The sequence below is a fragment of the Oncorhynchus mykiss genome, chromosome 7 (genome assembly GCF_013265735.2).
Source record: "Oncorhynchus mykiss isolate Arlee chromosome 7, USDA_OmykA_1.1, whole genome shotgun sequence".
NCBI lineage: Eukaryota > Metazoa > Chordata > Actinopteri > Salmoniformes > Salmonidae > Oncorhynchus > Oncorhynchus mykiss.
This window is the reverse complement of record NC_048571.1, coordinates 36,973,653-37,001,460: the sequence shown is the minus strand read 5'-3', so window position 1 is coordinate 37,001,460 and position 27,808 is coordinate 36,973,653. Positions and strand designations below refer to the sequence as shown.

General features: G+C 43.3%; 1 protein-coding gene across 3 annotated transcripts in view; it reads right to left on the bottom strand.

The window, feature by feature from the left end:
- The window catches only part of arhgap9 (Rho GTPase activating protein 9), a 58,879-nt gene that overhangs the window by 12,594 nt on the left and 18,477 nt on the right, over window positions 1-27,808 (bottom strand). For all 3 annotated transcript variants that reach the window (XM_036983183.1, XM_036983186.1, XM_036983184.1), the window contains exons 6-17: window positions 17,731-17,790; window positions 17,387-17,509; window positions 17,114-17,203; window positions 5,539-5,598; window positions 4,204-4,338; window positions 3,119-3,220; window positions 2,812-2,873; window positions 2,615-2,702; window positions 2,186-2,281; window positions 1,577-1,675; window positions 1,351-1,468; window positions 1,081-1,200 (exon numbers count right to left, since the gene is read on the bottom strand). In XM_036983183.1, the coding sequence (XP_036839078.1) occupies window positions 1,081-1,200; window positions 1,351-1,468; window positions 1,577-1,675; window positions 2,186-2,281; window positions 2,615-2,702; window positions 2,812-2,873; window positions 3,119-3,220; window positions 4,204-4,338; window positions 5,539-5,598; window positions 17,114-17,203; window positions 17,387-17,509; window positions 17,731-17,790 (1,153 nt within the window). The remainder of the gene's footprint in view (window positions 1-1,080; window positions 1,201-1,350; window positions 1,469-1,576; window positions 1,676-2,185; window positions 2,282-2,614; window positions 2,703-2,811; window positions 2,874-3,118; window positions 3,221-4,203; window positions 4,339-5,538; window positions 5,599-17,113; window positions 17,204-17,386; window positions 17,510-17,730; window positions 17,791-27,808) is intronic.

Below are 27,808 nucleotides of genomic sequence, written 5' to 3'. Positions count from 1 at the left end.
GGTGCAGTTAACTCTAATGAACTTATCCTTTGCAGCAGAGGGTCTTCCTTTCCTGCGGTGGTCCTCATGAGAGCCAGTTTGATCATAACACTTTATGGTTTTTGCGATTGCACTTGAAGAAACTTTCAAAGTTCTTTAAATGTTCCATATTGACTGACCTTTATGTCTTGAAGTAATGATGGACTGTCATTTCTTTTTGCTTTTTTTAGCTGTTCATGCCATAATATGGACTTGGTCTTTCACCAATTAGGGCTATCTTCTGTATACCACCCCAACCTTGTCACAACACAACTGATTGGCTCAAATGCATTAAGAAATTCCACAAATTAAGTTAAGGCACACCTGTTAATTGAAATACATTCGAGGTGACTACCTCATGAAGCTGGTTGAGAGAATGCCAAGAGTGTGCAAAGATGTCATCAAGGCAAAGGGTGGCTACTTTGAAGAATCTCAAACATAAAATATATTGATTTGTTTGACACTTTTTTGGTTACTACATGATTCCATATGTGTTATTTCATAGTTTTGATGTCTTCACTATTATTCTACAATGTAGAAAATAGTAAAAATAAAGAAAAACCCTTGAATGAGTAGGTGTCTAAACTTTTGACTGGTACTATATACACTGCCTAGGAAGTAGTGTTTGATTTGGGACTAACCCATGGTATTTGTCTGTCTGTGTGGTAGCTGAGGACGGTGACAGGTAATGAGTTCCTACTGCAGTCAGAGACAGATTCACTGATTAGAGAGTGGTTCAACACCATATAAAACACAGGAAATTACATTTTTGACTGCACTGGGCATTTTATGCTCGAACACAATACCGTTTGCCAGCCAAGCGGACTTAGCACCTCTGAACAGAGTGCTGGCTGTAATTTGCAAACCAAGCATGCTGAATGAACGGCAGACCAACATTCGGTGCGATGTGTGGTCGTTTAGGATTTACCCCTAAGTGATCTCATTCTCTAAGTGATCTCAGTCAGAGAGAGTGCAAGATAAAGAGAGCGCGAGAGAGAGAGAGAGAGAGAGAGAGAGAGAGAGAGAGAGAGAGAGAGAGAGAGAGACAGTCAGTGATCTTACCCTTGATGAGTCCTTTGTCCTGTAGGATCTGTAGTGGAGGTCTCTTCAGGATGAGTTTCTTCAGTCTACTCCGAACGCGCTTCCTCTCTGTGTTCTCCAGGTTGGATGCAGAGCGAGGGACTGCAGCAGGAGGGAGGGAAAGAATGAGAGAAAGGGGAGAGAGGGAGAACAAGAGAAAGAGAGGGAGAGAGTGCACCACCAGAGGAAGCACATGGTCAGCCATAGCACAAGAACAGCAACCTTGGAGCAGTGGATGGAGGAGAGACTCACGTGATGCTTTACATCCCCCTCGACTGTCCTCCTCGTCTCCACTCTGGTCCAACATCTCCACACTGCCCGCCTTCCTCAGAGAGTACATTAGGACATTCTCCAGAGGATTCTCACGGTTCTACACAGCAGAGAAGAGAATTTCAACTGGTGCCAGATGTCTTCGGTTTTTGATCGTAAAAAAGGACCCCCCCAACACACACAAACACACACACAAAGTGAGACTCACCAGCCTGTCGATTACACTCTGGATGGTGTTGAACCACTCTCTAATCAGTGAATCTGTCTCTGACTGCAGTAGGAACTCATTCCCTGTCACCGTCCTCAGCTACCACACAGACAGACAAATACAATGGGTTAGTCCCAAATCAAACACTACTTCCTAGGCAGTGTAGTACTTCTTGTAGTGTATGCTACGGCTCCCAAAAATTGTATTTCCATTCAGTCAATTCGGGAAATGAATTTAAATTGCAGTGAGAACGAATGGTGATTTTCAATTCTTAAAGTTCAATTGAAGGCATATTGAATTGACTGAGTTGAAATTGAAATGGCTCTAACTCTGGCGCACACAGCTACAACACATACACAACTTCCTCTCAAGAGGAGGAAATAATGTTTTCTCACAGAAAAATTTCAGTAGGACTAAAATATCCACATTTGACTTCCCCAAAATACAGGCTGAAATAAAGTGTCTTAAAAATGTAATTTAAATTATATCCAAACATGAAAATGGTGGTTTGAGGGACATTGTGAAAGGTAGAGGAATGGGGATACGCTAGGAAAGTGACTCCCTCCCTTCCTACTCCCATCCATCCCTCCCTCCTGGTGTGTATCTGACCTTGAAGACGTTCTTCTTGCTTGACAGATTGTTGGCCCACTGTAGCTGAGCTCCTCTTAGGTCTACACTGCTCTCTGGACAACTGTTCCCTGGTTTCTGGAGAGAAACACACACACAATCATTATTATGAGTGATATACTTTTAATCTGGGAACCCAGAACCACAACTGGCCAGCTACTAATTTTTTGTCTCTGTTGGATGATTATGAAACTCCAGAAGCTATTTTGAAAACATTTTCTTGGTACTAGAGTTATTAAATACACATTGCGGGGAGTTACTGCTTTCAATGTTGGGCCAACATGTTGTTACAAGATTTTTCATAAGACAGTGACGGTATATCATGAGAGACTAATATATTGTTAACTGTAGTTATCATGTTATAAAACAGTTGTGGCTTTATGTGTTTCAATGTGGATAACACTGTCTTACCCAGCTGGAGGGGGTCTGAGATTTGGGATCCTTGAAGAAAACCAGACTATTCCCAACCAGAACCACCCAGGATGGATTCCAGTTTTTCCTGAAACATACACCAAGTCACATGGTCAGGAAAGACTCCTGGGATTGAGGAAAAACTCCATCTTATATGTAGTATTAACATCAATCCCTCCAAGATGAGCCTGTCTTACCTCAGCTTCCTGCCTCCCTCTGCTATCTTGGTCTTATTCAGCAGACCTGCCTTCTCCAGCTCCTGTGGATGGGCGAGATGGGGAGAGTTGATGGTGTTTTTGAGACATTAGAGTGATAGCTAACTAGTAGTGAGAACATTAGGGTCAGTGGAGACGTGGGAACATTGGGTGGGGGAGGAGGGTAGAGTGGGGCATGAGATAGTGGGGGCAGTAGCAGTGGGTGAGGCAGGTGGCGTTTGGAGACAGGGGACAACAGGGACAGTGGAGAAGAGACATGGAGGAGGAAGGTAGAAGGTGTGATTCTCACAGGTGTGGAGCCGTCGTTGCTGTCTGGAGAGCTGGCTGGAGAGGGAGGCTCCACCACCACACTGGTCACAGGATAGGAGTAGTCTCTGCACTGCTGACCCAGCTAGGAACAACACATACAGACTGTTTACATCTAGACAGATATAGTGTCTATGTGTGTATGCGTGTTTCTGCTTGCTTGTGTATATTAGTTTGAGTATGTGTGCACCACAGGAGGTTGGTGGCACCTTAATTGGGAAGGACGGGCTCGTGTTAATGGAGTGGAATAAGTGGAAGGGTATCAAATACATCAAACACATGATTTCCATATGTTTGATGCCATTCCATTTACTCCGTTCCAGCCATTATTATGAGGCCTCCTCCCCTCAGCAGCCTCCACTGGTGTGCACCCAGAGGCAACATGCCCATAGAGGGCACAGGGGCACATGCCCCCTTCAGATTTGTCCTGTAAAAAATACATAAATAATGTAATTTAAATGTGTTATTGTTGTTTCTCTGTTATACTACTAGCCACCTAGCAATTTTATGAAGTTGGCTTTAGCTATCCCAGATAGGTTCCTTATCTCCCAACCTCATAACTAGCTACCAATAAGACATGACAATCAATCAAGTTAAAGTAGCTAGCTTGTCTAACTATCATAACTTGCATGTCTGCTGGCAAGGTCGGTAGACTTTAAAAAACCAAGCAATAACTAAATGTACTGAATAAGACTCACATTACTTTCAATACCCACATTTTTTTTTTATTACATAGAATTAAGCATAATGATAAAGGGTCTAGATTCCAGGAAAAAAGCCGTTTCAGGTTTGAAGTGCAAAATTCTCCTCTTTATGGACCAGGGGCATATCCACACTCCGGGCCAACCCAAAACCATCCACACATACTTAGTGGCCCCTCAGATTTTTGAGGTGCATGATGCCCCTCTGTGCGCCTGTGTTTTTCTGTTTATATGCTTATTCATGTGTGCATGTGTACGTGTGGGTACTGCAGCTGTGTGTGTGTGTGTGTGTGTGTGTGTGTGCGCGCGCGTGCGTGTGTGTGTGTGTGTGTGTGTTTTCCTGCCTCTGTGCGTGCCTGTACAGTACCTTGCCGTTTTCAGGCAGTATCATAGATCGTGAGTGGCTGAGCTGCTCTGTCTCATGACGCAGTAGGGCATCCTTGTCTCCTGTACTGAAGTCTGTTGTACTGATGGTGTCTGAGGATACTGCTCGCTGCATACTCTACAGGACACCAACACAGAGGGGAAGACAAGTTATTCACTCTGGGTGTGCGTATCAGACAAAAAAAAAATGGAGACCTACAGTACTGGGTTAGGCACAGCATCAGCAAGAAAAGAAGACTCCCAAAACTGTCATACACTCCCAAGTGTACTGTGTGTATGTATATTCATTGTATTTGATTTACAGACTATCTTTTGCTATCCAGAACCTGCTTAAAGCCATTTGATATGGACCCTTCTCATAGTGAGTTTGGCAGCAGGTAGTTTAGCGGTTAAGAGTGTACCAACTAGGCGAAAAATCTGCCGAGGTGCCCTTGAGCAAGGCACTTAACCCTAATTGCTCCTGAAAGTCGGTCTGGAGAGAAGCGTCTGCTAAATGACTAAAATGTAAAATGTTTGGCAGAGTCTCACGCACGTGCGCGCACGCACGCACACGCGCGCACGCACGCACGCACACGCGCGCACACACACACACACACACACACACACACAGAGAGACTTTGTTTCTCTCCACTTCACATGGGCTGAGAGACAGGAGGCTGCTGCCACTGCCTATGACACACAAATCACAACCTTACGACATAAGCAGTGTCTGTCCCAAATGGCTCACTATTTTCTAAATAGTGCAATACTTTTGACCAGAACAACCGGATTGTGCCATAGAGATTAAAAATAAATACCCATCTTGATGTGTGCCATCTTTCCATGATGAGTGGTTGAGGATTTGTTTTGGAGCCAGATCTGCTAGATAAGGGTTCAGGCAAACAAGGCCCTGCCTCTATTCTCACTGTGAGGCAACATGTTGCAGTAACACTGGAGTGCAACATACCACCTGACATCACAAGATGACATTGTGTAACTGGATTCTTGATTGGTGTTATAAAGAGTATCTGAACACATAAGAATGCCTCAGACATTCTAAAGCCTGTTTGGCACCATGGCCCCATCTTAGCTTCAATTCCTGAACATCTGATCATTAGAATTGGAGAGGTCTTGTCACTCACTGCCTTTATGTGCCAGAAGGTACGGAGAGGATAACTAAGTAAGACTGCTTGCTTCAGATAGCCCCAATAGGGGAATTAGTTTGTTTACTGTAGGTAATGTTGTTTTACACATCAACTGTACTTTGAGTTCCTTGTTTGATGTCAGGAAGCTATTTCCCCTGTAATCATCTATACATTCCATTTAATTCAAATCTCACCTGTTCCAGCTCCCAGACACTGTCAGGCTTCTGGCCAGTGAAGAGGAAGTCTGGAGATAGCTGGATGATAAGAAGAAGAAGAAGTAGAAGAAGAAGAAGAAGAAAAACACTTTATTGATCTATTTCCTTATAGTCCATGTATCTTTTGCTTTCACTACACAGGCATATTAAAACCAACACTGGCCTATAATTGCCAACACATTAAGCAACACTTAAATGCATGAATACACACTTTTCTTTCCAAACATGTCAGTTGACATGCCAGCACATCATATTTCACCACTCATCCTGATTATGAAAAACAGGATGCAGATTGAACAGTAAGCAGAGCTTGCAAGCATACACACACAACTCACGCCAACGACTGACAGTTGAAACTTTTCTAATGAATGGCATGAGTGCTCTCCGTACCTCACCACAGTTCAGTAATAGTGAAAGCACAGATAGCATGGTCACCGTTTAAACCTAACGATCTGCTGATATGTATGCTGTCATAAAACTGGGACATACACACACACATGCAGGTATAGTCATAATGGTCAGTTATCTACCAACCGCGAAGATGACAGCACTAACATGAGCCTATATGCTAACTGATGACACATAACAGTAGTGCTGTCTTTCCAATCTCACACACAAATGTAGGGGGAGTTACGACTCTTAACTTACAGACACTGTTATTCAGCTTGGAGACCTCGATCAGATGAAAGTCCAGATTAAAACAAAACTGATATGAAGTGTTCCCTTGTTAATCCATTTGAGAGTTAGTCCCCCCCCACTGTCAGTTGGTTGTAGTAGCTTTCTGATACACACTTTTTTTTTATCTCGAACAAAGTAAATGCAACCCCAAACCACTTCTGCCCATATGTCCTTCTCTCACTCACCAAACTTCCCCTTTCTATAAGGAAGCTAACACTATCAGCATCTACAATCGCTCTCACTCTGCACAACCAGGAAGCCATGTGCCAGACTAAGAGAGACATTATCATATCAAAAATATAACACTAACAGTTACAACAGCACAGAGAGTTATTTTAGCTCCTGGAATTGTGTGCTCTTATTAGCTCCTTGAATGCTCTTATCTTTATAGTTACCATGGTGACACTAGCAATATAGGTCAGTTGGGGTTGAAGTTAAATGAGGCCCAGACACAACTTTACAATACTCTGTGGTTATTCCTTTAAGTACAGTGTAACAACTATTGTAATTGCTCATTGTTACACTGTACAAAACCCTACAGATTGTTACACTGTACAACCCCTACAAAAGAGTGATCTGAACCTGATCACTCTTTTGTCGCAGATAATTTTCCTGCTGCATCAGGAAATTCAAATGAGCCTCATGAGTCCCTGAAAAATATCAGTTATCTTTCTCTCCATTCGGGAGGAATCGAGTCACTGGCATCAAGGCACGCTATCAAAATAATCAACAACTGTTGATTTTTAAACAGTTGAAGTCGAAAGTTTACATACACCTTAGCCAAATACATTTATACTAAGTTTTTCACAATTCCTGACATTTAATCAGAGTAAAAATTCCCTGTTTTAGGTCAGTTAGGATCACCACCTTATTTTAAGAATGTGAAATGTCAGAATAATAGCAGAGAGAATTATTTATTTCAGCTTTTATTTCTTTCATCACATTCACAGTGGGTCAGAAGTTTACATACACTCAATTAGTATTTGGAAGCATTGCCTTTAAATAGTTTGACTTGGGTCAAACATTTCGGGTAGCCTTCCACAAGCTTCCCACAGTAAGTTGGGTGAATTTTGGTCCATTCCTCCTGACAGAGCTGGTGTAACTGAGTCAGGTTTGTAAGGCCTCCTTGTGCGCACACGCTTTTTCAGTTCTGCCGACACATTTGAGGTCAAGGCTTTGTGATGGCCACTACAATACCTTGACTTTATTGTCCTTAAGCCATTTTGTCACAACTTTGGAAGTATGCTTGGAGTCATTGCCCATTTGGAAGACCCATTTGCGACAAAGCTTTAACATCCTGACAGATGTCTGAAGATGTTGCTTCAATATATCCACATCCACATTTCCTACCTCATGCCATCAATGTTGTGAAGTGTACCAGTCCCTCCTGCAGCAAAGCACCCCCACAGCATGATGCTGCCAACCCCATGCTTCACGGTTGGGATGGTGTTCTTCGGCTTGCAAGCCTCCCCCGTTTTACTCCAAACATAACGATGGTCATCATGGCCAAATAGTTATATTTTTGTTTCATCAGACCAGAGGACATTTCTCCAAAAAGTACGATCTTTGTCCCCATGTGCAGTTGCAACCCGTAGTCTGGCTTTTTTACAGCGGTTTTGGAGCAGTGGCTTCTCCCTTGCTGAGCGGCCTTTCAGGTTATATTGATATAGGACTCGTTTTACTGTGGATATAGATACTTTTGTACCTGTTTCATCCAACATCTTCACAAGGTCCTTTGCTGTTGTTCTAGGATTGATTTGCACTTTTTGCACCAAAGTACGTTCATCTCTAGGAGACAGAACGCATCTCTTTCCTGAGCAGTTTGATGGCTGCATGGTCCCATGGTGTTTATACTTGCGTACTGTTGATTTACAGATGAACGTGGTACCTTCAGGAGTTTGGAAATTGCTCCCAAGGATGAACCAGACTTGTGGAAGTCTACAATTTTTTTTCTGAGGTCTTGGCTGGTTTCTTTTCCTTTCCCGTGATGTCAAGCAAAGAGGTACTGAGTTTACATCGACACGTACACCTCCAATTGACTGAAATTATGTCAATTAGCCTATCAGAAGCTTCTAAAGCCATTACATAATTATCTGGAATTTTCCAAGCTGTTTAAAGGCACAGTCAACTTAGTGTATGTAAACTTCTGACCCACTGGAATTGTGATACCGTGAATTATAAGTTAAATAATCTGTCTGTAAACAATCGTTTGTAAAATGACTTGTGTCGTGCACAAAGTAGATGTCCTAACCGACTTGCCAAAACTATAGTTTGTTAACAAGACATTTGTGGAGTGGTTGAAAAACGAGTTTTAATGACTCCAACCCAAGTGTATGTAAACCTCTGACTTCAACTGTAGCTTAATAACATAAGATAGATATTAGTCTCCACTAGGGCTCCGACAATGTCAAGTGTATGCTTAGGTCAAAATTTAGTTCAATGGTGGCCTGGGGTGGTTAACAGTTCGGGCTGCTGCCTTCAGCGCACATAAAGGCCTACCTTGTTGGCATACGTTTGATTCCGGGCCACGCCTTTCTGGCACAAGTATCTAAATGCCCCTGATTGACGAGATGTATTTACACATTTCAAACATGGACAGTTCAGGTATATTTTGATGAGAAATGACCATACCAGAAACTTTTGGATAATGTAAAATAATAAAAAATAGGCTACACCAACATCACTTTCCATTCATACAAATTGTTGGGTAAATTGGCACAGTAGATTTGCCGTGGTAAACGATTAGGTACTTTATTTCTATATTAGGCTATGGAATGCTTGTCAAATAGATAAATCACCCTTAGTCTGTTCAAAAAGGACTAAGTTGTTCCGGTTAGAGGTGACCAATAATGGTTGTTATTAAGATTAGCTGTGCAGGTACATTTTGCGTGTATTGCGATAATCTAGTGCCATCGATGGTTGCAATAGGCCCCTTGTTATTTTATTATATTGCAATACATTCTGTAGGCTACCATTTAGCCTATCCCACTGTATCTAGGGAGTTTTTCCTAGCCACCATGCTTCTACATCTGCATTGCTTGCTGTTTGGGGTTTTAGGCTGGGTTTCTGTATAGCACTTTGTGACATCGGCTGATGTAAAAAGGACTTTATAAATACATGTTATTGATTGATCCATTGTCACATAATGAAAGATGTGAAAACCGATAATAGCCTACTGTTTGTGTTTCCCTGGCTGAGTTGATGAGCTGGTTTGTGCCATCAGTTGATTGACAGATGTAGGCCTACTGTAGAACGATACATTTTTCCTCCATTGTGGATGCTCGTCCACGTTTTACAGCTATGTATAATTTGTCAATATAGTTTTGGTCTTTGGTATGGATTGAAAGCCTGTATTGTGCGGCTTTAATATTTCATTTCATAAAGCTGACAGGATGTTTATGCATTTGAGCCTATCCAAAGACGATTTCGTTGGGCTGAGACACTTTTCTTTGATGTAAAAATTACAAGACTATTGTTACAACCTGATCTGTTTCACCTGTCTTGTGCTTGTCCACACCCCCCACCAGGTGTCTCCCATTTGTTCCCGTTATTCCCTGTGTATTTATACCGGTGTCATCTGTCTGTCTGTTGCTAGCCAGTCTTGTCATGTCAAGTCAATCAGAGTGTTTTTCCATGCTCCTGTTTTTCCTAGTCTCTGTCTTTCCTAGTCCTTCCGGTTCTGACCCTTTGCCTGCCCTGACACTGTACCCGCCTGTCTGACCATTCAGCCTGCCCCGACCTCGAGCCTGCCTGCCGCCCTGTACCTTCTGGACCCTGACCTGGTTTTTGAACTTCTGCCTGTCCTTGACCTGCCTCTTGCCAGCCCCTTGTTTTTCAATAAATATCAGAGACTCAAACCATCTGCCTCTGGTGTCTGCATCTGGGTCTCGCCCTGTGTCGTTATAACTATTAATTTTACTTCTTGAAAACATTGAAATATAAATGAAATTAACTTGTGGGCCTAACGCAGACCCAGGCTGGTCATATCGCCCAGTACTGGGCGAGAACTCATGAGGCTCAGAGCCAAGGTGCGCCGCTTAGACCACTGCCCTGCGGCAGCTCACAATGCTCTAGCAAGCACTAAAGAATACTATGAATACTGATGGTACATAAGCATGTCATTTTTTATTTGAACTTTAAGCCTTGCCCAAACCATAGTCCTAACCTTAACTACTCTGAATGAATGGGTAAACTGTTCCTTTTTGAGTTGTTTCTGTTTTAACCCTTTAAGCATGCAGCATTAATGCGTCAAAAAAAGAAGATCATCCATGAGTCAAATGGCAGGACTTGAACCCATGCCGACGCTGGCATATGTGTGCCGGAGTCAGTGACTGTAACCGCTGGACACACAAGCACTGAGTAAACCTATTTGTTCTCCTTCAACATACAATAAAACAATTGACCTGATTTTTCCAAACGAAAAATACATCTACCCCCCTACAAATACGTCAATGTATTATAATCCACATAAGAATTCACACAAGACGCTGTAGCCTGCACGTAGCCTCAGGCGCGGACTGGGACATGAATTCTGCCCTGGAATTTTATCCACACCAGCCCATGTCACTGTGCACACCGCCAACTCACACCCCCCTGGCAGGCAACCAGCTATACACACCCACCCAACTTAGACACAGGTAGTAGTGCTGATACATAACATTGACAATAGAGTAAAGCGTTTCTAAACCATTTCTGTACCAATGACTGGTGAGACATGGTGGTTCTCCTCTTTGTTAACCAGCTCATGTTTAAAACAAATACGATATGTAAAAACCCCACTGAAGATACAACTCACCACTATATCTGTGCCTCTGCTCGTCCCTGTTGTGCTGTCTATCTATCTCAGCATCTTCTCTGCTGTCACTCTGTGCTTCTTCTTGTTCTCTCTGTCTGTCTGTCTGTCTGTCTGTCTGTCTGTCTGTCTGTCTGTCTGTCTGTCTGTCTGTCTGTCTGCCTGCCTGCCTGCCTGCCTGCCTGCCTGCCTGCCTGTGCCTGCCTGCCTGCCTGCCTGCCTGCCTGCCTGCCTGCCTGCCTGCCTGCCTGCCTGCCTGCTTGCTTAAGCCTTATACGTTATAAAATACAAACTAACAACTTAGGCAATATCGCAAATTAGTGTCTGTCATATGTTCCTCTGAATCAACACCTAAACATTTTTCACTGGTGCCATTAACTTTTACAGTTGGTGGCATCAACCCATGAGTAATAATTTGATGAAGTCATTCATGACGCTTTATTAAGAAATGTAATAAATAGGCTACCGAGGTCTTCAAGAAATACCTGGTTTCATCTAACACGTCCAAGCAGGAATCCATCACTCAAGATATTTTGATGTGCAACCTAATCTAGTGATTGTCATGAATTTTGGATTGACAATTATTGACTATTGTTGCTATATTTTACGGTTCAAATAGGACTCCAGAATTATATTTTTGTTTGTTTTGTTCAATAGATATGAATGACATACATCTTAATATCATAGGCTAATTATTTTGTGGTCAACACCTGAGGAAGTTGAAACTCAACACATTAACTGAATTACTATCTCTAAATATTATAGGCTACCCTCTGCTAGTAGCCATGTATTCATCCAACATTAAATGTAATGTCCTAAAGAAATTGCAGTCGTAGGCTACTACCGATGAGACCTATAGGCCTATGCCCTTGCAATGGCTGGTGTGCATTTCCATATCTCAAAGCCATATCATATATTGGTTGTAAAACACCTGGTATTAAGTTGAATATTGAGAGATGAGAAATAAAAATTGTACCTAAAAAAAAAAAGCTGAAAGCTGAGACCCTCCTCTATTTGACAGTGAGAAGGGGACGAAGCTTCCAATTCTGTGTTTTTCCCAAAATTACATTTCGAAATGTTATGCTCAGAATGCATTTTTCTGGGAGTGCTTGGGGGTAGAGGAGAGTGGCTTGCTCATCACAGCGGAAGAGGCAAAGGGGCAGAACCTTTCATTACAGGAATCATAAAGATAATGCACTTTACTGTTGACCAAATCATGGTTTTAGCAGCCTCAAAAATATTACATTTTGAGTAAGGTGCCAATGTAGAATGTGCTAATTCTATGTTTTATAGGCATCCTTTTCATTTTTTACAATCCATGTTCATGGCTGTCTAAGAGATGACAGTCGGAGCAGGTCTCTTTGCTGATGTCCCGTTTGACTTTGAATGCAAGTTTGCGTGACCTCAGCTCATCCTATCAGAAAACCGTGCCGTCCTTTGCCCACTGACCTAGAAGGGTTTTCTGCACTGATCAGCTCAATATAGATTAGAATAACATGGGCCGATGGCCATGTCAACTTTTTCATATTTCTTTAAATATATATATATATATATATAGTGCCTTGCGAAAGTGTTCGGCCCCCTTGAACTTTGCGACCTTTTGCCACATTTCAGGCTTCAAACATAAAGATGTAAAACTGTATTTTTTTGTGAAGAATCAACAACAAGTGGTGCACAATCATGAAGTGGAACGACATTTATTGGATATTTCAAACTTTTTTAACAAATCAAAAACTGAAAAATTGGGCGTGCAAAATTATTCAGCCCCTTTACTTTCAGTGCAGCAAACTCTCTCCAGAAGTTCAGTGAGGATCTCTGAATGATCCAATGTTGACCTAAATGACTAATGATGATAAATACAATCCACCTGTGTGTAATCAAGTCTCCGTATAAATGCACCTGCACTGTGATAGTCTCAGAGGTCCGTCAAAAGTGCAGAGAGCATCATGAAGAACAAGGAACACACCAGGCAGGTCCGAGATACTGTTGTGAAGAAGTTTAAAGCCGGATTTGGATACAAAAAGATTTCCCAAGCTTTAAACATCCCAAGGAGCACTGTGCAAGCGATAATATTGAAATGGAAGGAGTATCAGACCACTGCAAATCTACCAAGACCTGGCCGTCCCTCTAAACTTTCAGCTCATACAAGGAGAAGACTGATCAGAGATGCAGCCAAGAGGCCCATGATCACTCTGGATGAACTGCAGAGATCTACAGCTGAGGTGGGAGACTCTGTCCATGGGACAACAATCAGTCGTATATTGCACAAATCTGGCCTTTATGGAAGAGTGGCGAGAAGAAAGTCATTTCTTAAAGATATCCATAAAAAGTTTCGTTTAAAGTTTGCCACAAGCCACCTGGGAGACACACCAAACATGTGGCTTCTTCCACTTCCGCTCTGGTCAGATGAAACCAAAATTGAACTTTTTGGCAACAATGCAAAACGTTATGTTTGGCGTAAAAGCAACACTGCTGAACACACCATCCCCACTGTCAAACATGGTGGTGGCAGCATCATGGTTTGGGCCTGCTTTTCTTCAGCAGGGACAGGGAAGATGCTTAAAATTGATGGGAAGATGGATGGAGCCAAATACAGGACCATTCTGGAAGAAAACCTGATGGAGTCTGCAAAAGACCTGAGACTGGGACGGAGATTTGTCTTCCAACAAGACAATGATCCAAAACATAAAGCAAAATCTACAATGGAATGGTTCAAAAATAAACATATCCAGGTGTTGGAATGGCCAGGTCAAAGTCCAGACCTGAATCCAATCCAGAATCTGTGGAAAGAACTGAAAACTGCCGTGCACAAATGCTCTCCATCCAACCTCACTGAGCTCGAGCTGTTTTGCAAGGAGGAATGGGAAAAAATGTCAGTCTCTCGATGTGCAAAACTGATAGAGACATACCCCAAGCGACTTACAGCTGTAATCGCAGCAAAAGGTGGCGCTACAAAGTATTAAAGGGGGCTGAATAATTTTGCACGCCCAATTTTTCAATTTTTGATTTGTTAAAAAAGTTTGAAATATCCAATAAATGTCGTTCCACGTCATGATTGTGTCCCACTTGTTGTTGATTCTTCACAAAAAAATACAGTTTTATATCTTTATGTTTGAAGCCTGAAATGTGGCAAAAGGTCGCAAAGTTCAAGGTGGCCGAATACTTTCGCAAGGCACTGTATGTATATATATATATATATATATATATATATATATATATATATTAATTGTGTGTGTCAATTTCGGTCATTCCACCCAACTAAAAAATGGTCCAGCCCATTTGGCATTTGCCTGAATTGCTAGATGGCCAATGCGCCCTTACATAAAGTAGAATGTAGGTAAGGTGTGCATTGTATACACCCCTTCCAGCTGCTCCCTAGTGGTGATTCTAAATATTTGTTTGGATATTCAAATCTATAAAAAAAAATGTATCAGTTGTTTTATTATGTATTCAATGCAAGCAATAGGAAGAATTAATTAATGGTGGCCTCAGTGCCTGTGTGTTCCAGCGGTTACAGCTAGTGGAGTAGGCAAAGGTTTGAATCAGGCCCACTGCCCTTTGACTAACCCTTCCCTATCTTGCCTGTTTTTCCAACACTTTTCTATCTCTTCAATAAAAGCGAAACAATTACGAAAGGACTGCCCTAAATCCTTAAAAAATACTTTAAAGAAATAATAAATCATTGGACAAATAACAATTAGATTGTTAGCACACGTCCAACATAACATAAGTAATACAAGGTAGGCTAAATTGATTAAAAGAACATGCACAGACCTAGAAAGCAACAATAGCCAGGTAACACAAACAATCGCCTATTATTGTTTTTCACACCTTTCATTATGTGCCTGGTGTCCACATACTTTTGTTTATACAGTGTATGTTCGCCCTCTGGTTGGTATTATCATCGGAACAACTTAGTCCTTTTTGAACAAACTAAGAGCAATTTATCTATTTGACAAGCATTCCTCATTTACCACAGCAAATCCACTGTGGCAATTTATCCGACACTTTGTATGAATGGGAACTATTGTTGGTGTGGCATACTGTTACAATTTTATTTTTTTGCTATTTATGTTATCCATTAAATACAACTGTCTTTAAAATAAAAGTGTCTGTAATGGTAATTTTTTATCTAGATCGGGATGAAAGTCGCCAGGAAGCCTTGCGGTTAGAGTTGGCGCCAGCAACCGAAAGGTCTCTGGTTTGAATACCCAATCCGACAAGGTGAACAATCTGTCTATGTGCCCTTGAGCAAGGCACTTAAACCTAATTTGCTCCAGGGCTGCCGTACTTTGATGGCTGACCTGTAAAACAACACATTTCACTGCACCTATCTGGGACTGCCCATTTAAAAAAAATGTACAACTAAATCAAGTCAATCGGGGGGATTTAGTTATTTTTGCCAGAAGGGCATGGGCCGGAATCAAACCCACACTGACATGATAGGCCTATATGTGCATGCTGAAGGCAGCTGTTCTAATTGCTAGACCACCCCAGGCCTCAATTGAACTAACCTTAGGATCGCTAGAAACATTAAGATGTCCTCTGATGGCCCTCATCAGCTCAGCCAGGGAAACACAAACTGTAGGCTATTATGGGGTTTCACACCTTTCATTATGTGACGATGGATAGAGTAAAACGAGTAGCCTAAAGAATATGGACAAGTATGGCCCTACTGGTCCAAATGACTTGACTGCCCCCGCATGCAGAGAAAGAGAACTGCGGGTGTTCGATGAAAGTATAAATCACAAATCACAAGGCTCATTTGAATTCCCTGATGTGCAGGATCATGTGCAAAAAAAAAAAGACTCATCAAATGAAGATCGGACATCTGTATAATAAGTGCCTTTTGGGTCAGAACTTGTTTCTGGATGGGGCCAAAGTGTTACCAAGACAACTTGTGGAGTCTTGGTGCCATGTCTATCCATACAGCTCTGCTTGAGTGTTTAAGGCCTGCGAGACTCTCACTGTCTGCATTATATTATTAAGTAAATAAAGAAGTACATGTTGAAACTAGGAGGATGTACAGTAGACTAGTTAATAATCCCTTTTTATTTTTTTTTATTTAGTCTCTCTAACACTAATCTGGAACATGAGGTGTTATTCTGGCTCTGAGCCCTAGATGGGCCTACATTCAAAAATGGTCAGAGTAGGAGTGCTGATCTAGGATGTTTTTCATTATGATCTAAAAATGAAAAACTGATCCTAGATCAGCACCCCTATTCTGTTACTCTGCTTCTGAGCAATGCTGTCTGGGACGAGACGGCCTACACTGGCGACCAGGAAGTATGGTAGAGTGATTTTCATAGAAATAGAATAACAAGTGACATCATATCTTTCAACTACCTCGACTAACCTGTGCCCCAGCACATTGACTCTGGTACCCCTTGTGCATAGTCTCGATATTGTTATTATACTGATGCTCTTTAATTATTTGTTACTTTTATTTTTTATTTTTGACTTATCTATTTTTTACTCAACACTTATTTTGTCTTAAAACGGCATTGTTTGTTAAGGGCTTGTAGTAAGCATTTCACTGTAAGGTGAAAAGTGACAAATGTGACAAATACAATTTGATTTGATTCACCTGGTCAGCCAATGTCATGGGAAGAGCAGGTGCTCTTAATGTTCTGTATACTCCGTGTATGTCTAGGTAATGATACTGTAGTAGGGTTGAGTGACACTAACTTAGCCAGCTGTACATCTGTATATGGAGATACTTATCTGTGTAATGATTCTGTGATAACGAAATCTTGTGTGTGTAGCTAGAATACTCTAGCAGGAAATAGGGTAGAGTGGTGTTAAGCCAGTCAAAAGTACATCTCTGTGTATTGATACTGTGATGCTCTGATTGTGTGATGATAACATAGCTATGTGACAAGATAACACACCCTCAGGGATACAGTACACCACTTATCCTCTGAAGCCTCTGGGTGTCTTCAGGCATACTGCTATAGGCCACAAGAAATCAAATGAAGACCATTACCCTGTGCATGCCATACATGCGGTTGAAATTGCAACCATTTGTATAGACATTAGGACAGATACCGTGTGACAGGAAACAGAGCCTGTAGGTGGGCCTACCCTGTGCATGTTGCCATTTCCTGTGCCTGGGATGGGTAATGACAGGTTGTTGGTGTCCTGTGGAAATGTCTGTGGCTGCATCGGACTAGCCTATAGCAGGGAAGAGAGTATAGGTGTTAGTTTCAATGTACATCTGTCCCACCATTTTTAATTGCTAGCAATACTAACATCAGTTTTGATAGATAGACTCTATTGTCAAAAAAATAATACTGTTTAACAATAAGTGGGCAGTTCTCATTAACATAAGACCCTACTTTCTATTATGTCTGTTACCCAGCTGGGAGTCCGTTCGCGGGCTCTGCGGGGGGGTTTCCAAGACCTCTCCTTGGTAACGGTGTTTGCATAGAAACATCGCCCTGTGCTGGGGTCCGAGTACTGCTCCCATAGGTCCAGCACCTGCAGAGCCACAATGGAGTAAGTGTATTACTTTTTTGTGTCATCCTCTATGATATAATGTATGCACGTTGTGTTGGCTATGTGATTTTTTTTTTTAAATGGTTTGAAAGGAACTCTCACTCAAACCTAAAAACATATTAGTAAGCCTATTTTAGGTTAAAAAACATTACGTTTTTTGCCTCCATCAGAATCAAATGGTGAAATAAACAAACAAAATTCACCTGTAGTGGTCGCTGACCGGGGGCAGGACTGGGGGGTTCTGCTTGGCTCCTCCTCTTTACCTGATGTAGGGCAGAGTAGAGAGGAGAACCCGTCCACATCAACATGAAAACGTGGCTTATAGAAAACCTTAAGGTCACCAATATCTACTAACTCCAGTGAATGGGTACATAATGTAATGTAGGATATAGGAAGCCATATATTGCACTGAAATAGATTGAAAAGTAAAGAACATCATATGGAAAATCATCTTTCCATGAAAGCTATAGTGATGATGCTATAGTGATGATGCTATAGTGATGAAGCTATAGTGATGATGAGGCTATAGTGATGATGAAGCTATAGTGATGATGAGGCTAGGCTACCTGGGGTGGCAGGGCGCCGAAAGGTTGCAAGATCGATTCCCTGAGCTGGTAAAGGTAAAAATTATGTTGTTCAACACCTGAACAAGACGGTTAACCCACTGTTCCTAGGCCATCATTGAAAATAAGAATATGTTCTTAACTGCCTTGCCTGGTAAAATAAAATAAAAATACAATGCAGCTTTACCCCCCCATGTTACATAACTATAGTCTTTCTACTAATGATGGCTGAGTGGCATTTGCAACCTATAGATTATACCAGTGTTTCCTAAACTAGGGGGATTTGAAAATGGGGTTATGTCAGAAGCCTCTAGACGCATTTATAATAAACAGAGCAGTTTCAGTTTTCTTCCTACAGATGTGGCTCTATCTTTTGAACCGTTTAAGCTACAAAATATTGTGACCACATCACTTAAAGATAATGCACTTGTTCCTGAGAGTCTTATCTGTCTGTTTCCCTCTACAATGCCCACAAGCCGTACAGGACTCATTAGAACAGAATGGACAAGACCAGGCACCAGTGGCTACCCGTCATTCATGTTTTGAGCCCCACATGTTTTAGGTGGGAATGCTTGTCACATTTTTTAGGGGGGGTTTCCTGTTTTGCATGTTATTTTGGCATTACTTCATGTCACATGTCAGTTTGGAAACAATGTAAATAATATATATATATATCATTGAGTTAATAAAGCCATGGAATCCGGATGAGCCAGCACGGGAGCCGAGGTAAACAGAGCCTTCAGGTGACCAAAAGCTCCGTCCGCCTCAGCCGACCACTGCAACCGCATCAGTCAGCAGTGAAGTAATGGGAGCTGCCACCTTACCAAAACCCCGGATAAACCTCCGGTAGTAGTTGGCAAACCCTAGAAACTGCTGCACTTCCTTTACCGTGGTGGGAGTCGGCCAATTACGCACGGCTGAAATGCGGTCACTCTCCATATCCACCCCTGACGTGGAAATGCGGTACCCTAGGAAGGAGACGGACTGTTGGAAGAACAGACATTTCTCAGCCTTGGAGTACAGGTCATGCTCCAACAGTCGACCAAGCACCCTGCGCACCAAGGACACATGCTCGGCACATGTAGCGGAATATATCAGAATGTCGTCGATATACACCACTACACCCTGCCCGTGCAGGTCCCGGAAAATCTCGTCAACAAATGCCAGGAAGACTGATGGAGCATTCATCACCCCGTACGGCATGATGAGGTACTCACAGTGCCCTGATGTGGTACTAAATGCCGTCTTCCACTTGCCCCCCTCCCAGATACGCACCAGGTTGTAAGCGCTCCTGAGATCCAATTTTGAGAAGAAGCTGTGCATTGACTCGATTGTACTGGCGATGAGAGGCAGCGGGTAGCTGAACCTCACAGTAATCTGATTGATACCTCTATAGTCAATACACGGGCGCAGACCTCCATCCTTCTTCTTCACAAAAAAAACCTAGAGGAAGCAGGTGAAGTGGAGGGCTGAATGTATCCCTGCCCAAGGGATTCAGAGACATATGTTTCCATAGCCGCCATCTCCTCCTTGGAAGTGCTGCGTCTACTAGGAGATTTAAAGCACAATTCCCCCACAGATGGCGCAGGGAATGACCCCTCCTCCGGTCGCCCTAAGCGCAGCACCTCCCAGCTCCATGGGCGTCGGAGCGGAGGTGCTGGGGGATGGAACTGACAGGCCCCGTCCCGGACATCCGCATGTAGCTAGCAGGTTGTCCAGCCGGATAAACAGGTCCACCAGCTGGTTCAACCTGAGGGTGGTGTCTCGACAGGCCAACTCCCGACGGACGTCCTCGCGCAGACTGCACTGGTAGTGATCGATCAGGGCCCTGTCGTTCCATCCCGCGCTGGCGGCCAGGGTCCGGAAGTCCAATGCGAAATCCTGCGCGCTCCTTGTCCCCTGCCTCAAGTGGAACAGACGTTCACCTGCGTAACGGTCCTTCACTCCATAAGGCGTTGGCCCACTGCAGGGCTTTGCCTGAGAGGCAGGAGCGGTGGACGATCGCCAGGTAGAGCTCCAGCTGGATTAGGAACCCGTGGCATCCGGCACCCGTCCCATCATACTCCCTTGGGAGCGCGAACCGAATCCCGCTGGGACCGGGTGAAGAAGGGGTGGACAGTGGGGCCTGCTGTAGTGGGGCTGATTGTAGGCGCTGGACGACCTCCTCCTCTCTCCCAACGATCCATCATTTGCAGCACGCGATCCATGGCGATGCCCAGACGTTGCAATATGGTCGCGTGCTGCTGGACGTGCTCCTCTACGTTCACAGGGAGGGCTTGCTCCTGCTGACTCCATTTATGGTGAGGGATTCTGTAAAGGTCCTGTGTGTAGCTGGTGTAGAGAGTCAGGCGCAGGACAGCAGATATGAGTAAACAACGTACTTTACTCAAAATGTAAAAAAATACTAAGCCACATGGCGAGTCCACAAAAGCGGACCGATGTACAATAAACAATCACTCACAAACACAACATGGGGAACAGAGGGTTAAATAATAAACAAGTAATTGGGTGAGTGAAGCCAGGTGTGTAAAGACAAAGACAGAACAAATGGAAAATGAAAGTGGATCGGCAGTGGCTAGAAAGCCAGTGACGTCGACCGCAGAACGCCGCCCGAACAAGGAGAGGGACCGACTTCGGCGGAAGTTGTGACAACCCAATTAAAAAATAAACATTGGCCATTGATTAAATCACCTTTTTTTTACATGGTGGGGTTACATTTTTTTTTAAATATCAAAACAGGGTCACGGGCCAAAACATTTTGGAAACCCCTGGATTATACTGTGAAAGACACGCATGCGCACGGACACTCACACACACACGGACACATAAGACTGCTGTGTCAGTGTACTCCAGGGGAATGCACTGAGGTCTAACATTCTGAGCACTGAGGACAAACTAGTTTTTAATAAATAAACTAGTTTTGTAATAGCACGTAATACTGCATCTCTATCAATACTAAAAATATCAAGAGAGAGGCTGGATTCATGTTCAATTACAAAACATTGGAAAACAGAAAGGAAAACATCGCACACTGCTGCTCATGCTCCCAGGTGATATTTATTAAGAACGTTTCGACCCTTAGGTCTTCATCAGGCATCCATATCCCAGGTGGGGGTGGAAGGTCGTATATATAGGGGCAGTACTCAGTGACATCACTTCCTGAAACAGGAGGTAACATATTTTAATTTATAACATAGTTTCACAACGTTAACATTATGCGTATCAAAATATATGATCATGCATCAATTAGGATAAACATTTTTTTTTACTTATTGAAACTATAAAAACGGTTTAAAGTAAAACTCCTCATTAAGGCCAAGAAGAGACAGTGTGTTGAGCCTGTGGATCCAGAAAGATTCCCATTCGAAGAAGTTTCCTCTCAATGTCACCTCCCCTGCGTGACATCTTGACCATTTCTATTCCAATGTACAGTGCCTTGCGAAAGTATTCGGCCCCCTTGAACTTTGCGACCTTTTGCCACATTTCAGGCTTCAAACATAAAGATATAAAACTGTATTTTTTTGTGAAGAATCAACAACAACTGGGACACAATCATGAAGTGGAACGACATTTATTGGATATTTCAAACCTTTTTAACAAATCAAAAACTGAAAAATTGGGCGTGCAAAATTATTCAGCCCCCTTAAGTTAATACTTTGTAGCGCCACCTTTTGCTGCGATTACAGCTGTAAGTCGCTTGGGGTATGTCTCTATCAGTTTTGCACATCGAGAGACTGAAATTTTTTCCCATTCCTCCTTGCAAAACAGCTCGAGCTCAGTGAGGTTGGATGGAGAGCATTTGTGAACAGCAGTTTTCAGTTCTTTCCACAGATTCTCGATTGGATTCAGGTCTGGACTTTGACTTGGCCATTCTAACACCTGGATATGTTTATTTTTGAACCATTCCATTGTAGATTTTGCTTTATGTTTTGGATCATTGTCTTGTTGGAAGACAAATCTCCGTCCCAGTCTCAGGTCTTTTGCAGACTCCATCCGGTTTTCTTCCAGAATGGTCCTGTATTTGGCTCCATCCATCTTCCCATCAATTTTAAGCATCTTCCCTGTCCCTGCTGAACAAAAGCAGGCCCAAACCATGATGATGCCACCACCATGTTTGACAGTGGGGATGGTGTGTTCAGCTGTGTTGCTTTTACGCCAAACATAACGTTTTGCATTGTTGCCAAAAAGTTCAATTTTGGTTTCATCTGACCAGAGCACCTTCTTCCACATGTTTGGTGTGTCTCCCAGGTGGCTTGTGGCAAACTTTAAACAACACTTTTTATGGATATCTTTAAGAAATGGCTTTCTTCTTGCCCCTCTTCCATAAAGGCCAGATTTGTGCATATTTGTGCAGATTTGTGCAGATTTGTTGTCCTATGGACAGAGTCTCCCACCTCAGCTGTAGATCTCTGCAGTTCATCCAGAGTGATCATGGGCCTCTTGGCTGCATCTCTGATCAGTCTTCTCCTTTTATGAGCTGAAAGTTTAGAGGGACGGCCAGGTCTTGGTAGATTTGCAGTGGTCTGATACTCCTTCCATTTCAATACTATCGCTTGCAGAGTGCTCCTTGGGATGTTTAAAGCTTGGGAAATCTTTTTGTATCCAAATCCGGCTTTAAACTTCTTCACAACAGTATCTCGGACCTGCCTGGTGTGTTCCTTGTTCTTCATGATGCTCTCTGCGCTTTTAACAGACCTCTGAGACTATCACAGTGCAGGTGCATTTATACGGAGACTTGATTACACACAGGTGGATTGTATTTATCATCATTAGTCATTTAGGTCAACATTGGATCATTCAGAGATCCTCACTGAACTTCTGGAGAGAGTTTGCTGCACTGAAAGTAAAGGGGCTGAATAATTTTGCACGCCCAATTTTTCAGTTTTTGATTTATTAAAAAAGTTTGAAATATCCAATAAATGTCGTTCCACTCCATGATTGTGTCCCACTTGTTGTTGATTCTTCACAAAAAAATACAGTTTTATATCTTTATGTTTGAAGCCTGAAATGTGGCAAAAGGTCGCAAAGTTCAAGGGGGCCGAATACTTTCGCAAGGCACTATCTCAGAGCTAATAGGATGTCCAGCTTGTACAAAATGAGCAGCAACCTGATTTTTTCCAAGTACAATGTTATTGTTCACTGTGCATGTTTAAATGCATGTTTGCGCAACAATCCTTTTGTGTGTGTGCGTGTGTTTCCTGTTTCTTAATCTGTCGTGCACTGGGGGTAAAGGAAATGACTGTGGTTTCATGGCAATGACGTGTGTCACTGCTGTTTTACCTTCAATTGACAGGAAACACCTAAATCTGACTCCAACCTAGGATTGCAGAGGATGGGTATATTACTGGAATCTTTCTAAGTTTACCAGTATACTGGTAACTTTCAGGTTTTTCTAGTGGCCTTTTGGTGTGCTTCAGATTATCACAGGTGTCTTATCCCTTATCACATGTAAAATATTTAAAATAATCAAATAAGCTTTTTTTTAATCGAGAAAAGAAATGACAAAGCTATAAAACATTTTCCTAAATATAAACCATCAACTTGCATACAATGATGGGTTTTAGCATGAAATATCCTTTACACACTTTTATTTATTTGACTATGTCAATATGTCTTTGTTGTAAATGTTTTGATGCCTGCCCCTGACCCTGAGCCTGCCTGCCATCCTGTACCTTTCCCCCACTACTCTGGTTATCGACCCCTGCCTGCCTTGACCTGTCGTTTGCATCCCCTGTTGCTGTAATGAACATTGTTACTCCGACACAGTCTGCATCTGGGTCTTACCTTCAAAATCAAACCTGAAAGCACGAATTGGCCATGACTGACCCAGCAGACCCGGGCCAGCTGCGCGATGCCATATCCTCCCAAGGAGCCACCATCGGGAGGCACAAGGAACTGCTTCGTGGCATTATGGAGGGGGACCAAACGTTGGCTGAATGACATGACCGGGCATTGGGCAGTTTGCTGGAGCAGTTCCGTGGGTTGTCTGGGAGGCAATCTACCACGGTGCTAACCCCACAGCCCCTCAGTAACCCAGCTGATAGCAGCTCCGTCTCATCGCCCACTCCGCCTTCTCGGGAGCCCCGTTAACCCAACCCGGAACGCTTCAATTGAGAGTTTAGCACCTGTCGGGCATTTCTAGCTCAGTGTGCCCTCTTTTTCGAGCTCCAAAAATAGCTCTCATGACACTGATATACGGGAGGGCTCTCGCCTGGGCTACTGCTGTATGGGAACAACAGCCGACCATATGCGTTAGTCTGGAGGTGTTCGTGGGAGAGGTGAAGAAGGTTTTTACGCCCCGTTCTTTGGGAGAGAAGCTGCCCGGAAGCCAATCCAGCTTTGGCAGGACTCCTGCAGTGTGGCCGACTATGCGATGGATTTCCGTACATTGGCAGTGGAGAGTGCTTGGAACAAGGAAGCACTGTTCGATATGTTCCTGCACGGCGTCTCGGAGGAGGTCAAGGACGAGATTTCTGCTTGGGAGTTACCTATGGATCTCGATTCCCTCATCGCTTTGACCATCCAAATCGATGGGCAACTACAGGAACGAAGGAGGGAGAGGAAATTTGACTTCCTCACATGTCCAGGGATCCCACCTTGCCTCAGAGTTATCCCGGAAGTCCCCGACAATCCCGTTGCCGAGAGAACCCGAGGCTTCCAGACCTTTCCCGAGAGTCGCAAAAACGGCTGAGTCACCGCTTCCCGAGCCTCTGCAACTAGGTAAAGCTGGGCTATTGCTAGTTGTATTACCTCGGAGCCCGAAACCATCCTTCCCACCTCATGCCTGGCGATGGCACTCAGATGGGGTATAGGGAAACAGGTCTGGGAGGCACAGCGTTCCCAGCTGCACCCCGGGGGGGTCCAGAGAACCGGATGTTTGTGCCTGACGCGGTACGCTCCACGGTCCTGGAGTGGACCCACTCTTCCAGACTGGCACACCATGGACTCTGACGTCGGCCCTCCTCAAGACCGCCTCCAGGCATCGATGACAAGCAGACCGCCATCGGACCCGGCTCCCTGGTATCGTCTCGGGCAGAAGGTATGGCTATCCACCCGGGATCTGCCCCTCTGGGTGGAATCCCGCAAACTCTACCCCCGGTTTATCCGTATATTTCCCATCTGCAAAATTATTAGCCCCTCTGCTGTCTTCTGTTGCCCCGTACCCTTGGTATACATCCCACCTTTCATGTGTCCAGAGTTAAACCCATGTCTCACAGCCCTTTGTCTCCTGTTTCCAGGCCCACCCCTCTCCCCCGTCCCATCGACAGCCAACGGTGAGGCGTCTCCGGAATGTTCGACCTCGGGGCAGGGGGTTCCAGTATCTGGTTGACTGGGAGGGTTAAGGCCCAGAGGAGAGGTATAACCCGGAGGAGAGGTGCTGGGTCCCCGCCAGGGACATCCTGGATCCAGGCCTCATCACGGATTTTCCACGCTGACACCCCAGTCAACCAGGTATGTGCCCAGGTAGGATGCCAGGTGGCGCCCTTAGGGGGGGTACTGTCACACCCTGATCTGTTTCACCTGTTTCAACTGTCTTTGTGATTGTCTCCACCCCCCTCAAGGTGTCGTCCATCTTCCCCATTAACCCCTGTTGCCAGTTAGTCTTTTTGGTCAAGTCAACCAGCGAGTTTTGTCTCGGCTCCTGCTTTTCTCCAGTCTCTCTTTTTCTCACCCTCCAGGTTTTGACCCTTGCCTGTCCTGACTCCGAGCCCGTCTGCCTGACCATGAGCCTTGCTGTCCTGGCCCCCACAGCCCTGGTGCTGTAATAAACATTGTTACTCCGACACAGTCTGCATCTGGGTCTTACCTTCAAACCTGATAATAGGGATATTTTTTCTTTAACCAAATGATCTATCCACTAGAAACCCATGGAAAAATGGACACAGATATAAAAAGTAAAACAACTTTTTATTTTTTATTATTCAAGTATAAATGACCAAAGTTACCATAGAATGCCACAAATTACTATAGGTAACTTTAGTAAATTAATGGTAGCTTTTGCAACCCTACTCCGACTTAATCCCTCACAATAGGCCTGACCTGTTTATCAAATCAAACATTATTTGCCACATGCGCTGAATACAACAGGTGTTGTATTGCCGTGAATTGCTTAACCAACAATGTAGTTCAAGAAAGAGTTAAGAAAATATTTACCAAATAAACTAAAGTAAAAACAAATAAGTAAAACAATAAAATAACAAAAACGAGGCTAGAGTTGAAGTTGGAAGTTTACATACACCTTAGCCAAATACATTTAAACTCAGTTTTTCACAATTCCTGACATTTCATCCTAGTATAAATTCTGTGTCTTAGGTCAGTTAGGAGCACCACTTTATTTTAAGACTGTGAAATGTCATAATAATAGTAGAGAGAATTATTTATTTCAGCGTTTATTTCTTTCATCACATTCCCAGTGGGTCAGACGTTTACATACACTCAATTAGTATTTGGTAGCATTGCCTTTAAATTGTTTAACTTGGGTCAAATGTTTTGGGTAGCCTTCCACAAGCTTCCCACAATAAATTGGGTGAATTTTGGCCCATTCCTCCTGACAGAGCTGGTGTAACTGAGTCAGGTTTGTAGGCCTCCTTGACCACAACGTTTCTATGGGATTGAGGTCAGGGCTTTGTGATGGCCACTCCAATACCTTTACTTTGTTGTCCTTAAGCCATTTTGCCACAACTTTGGAAGTATGTATGGGGTCATTGGGGCCATTTGGAAGACCCATTTGCGACCAAGCTTTAACTTTCTGACTGATGTCTTGAGCTGTTGCTTCAATACATTCACATAATTTTCCTCCCTCATGATGCCATCTATTTTGTGAAGTGCACCAGTCCCTCCTGCAGCAAAGCTCCCCCACAACATGATGCTACCACCCCAGTGCTTCACGGTTGGGATGGGGTTCTTCGGCTTGCAAGCCTCTCCCTTTTTCCTCCAAACATAACGATGATCATTATGGCCAAACTGTTCTATTTCTGTTTCATCAGACCAGAGGACATTTCTCCAAAAATACAAACCGTAGTCTGGCTTTTTATCGTGGGTTTGGAGCAGTGGCTTCTTCCTTGCTGAGCGGCCTTTCAGGTTATGTCTGTGGACTGTGGATATAGATACTTTTGTATCCGTTTCCTCCAGCATCTTCACAAGGTCCTTTGCTGTTGTTCTGAGATTGATTTGCACTTTTTGCACCAAAGTATGTTCATCTCTAGGAGACAGAACGCGTCTCCTTCTTGAGTAGTATGATGGCTGAGTGGTCAGATGGTGTTTATACTTGTGTGCTATTGTTTGTACAGATGAATGTGGTACCTTCAGGCGTTTGGAAATTGCTCCCAAGGATGGACCAGGTCTTGGCTGATTTCTTGGCTGATTTCTTTTGATTTTCCCATGATGTCAAGCAAAGAGGCACTGAGTTTGAATGTAGCCCTTGAAATACATCCACAGGTGCACCTCCAAATGACTAAAATGATGTCAATTAGCCTATCAGAAGCTTCTAAAGCCATGACATCATTTTCTGGAATTTTCCAAGCTGTTTAAAGGCACAGTCAACTTAGTGTATGGAAACTTCTGACCCACTGGAATTGTGATACACTGAATTATAAGTGAAATAATCTGTCTGTAAACAACTGTCTGGAAAATTACTTGTGTCATGCACAAAGTAGATGTCCTAACCGACTTGCCAAAACTATAGTTTGTTAACAAGAAATTTGTGGAGTTGTTGAAA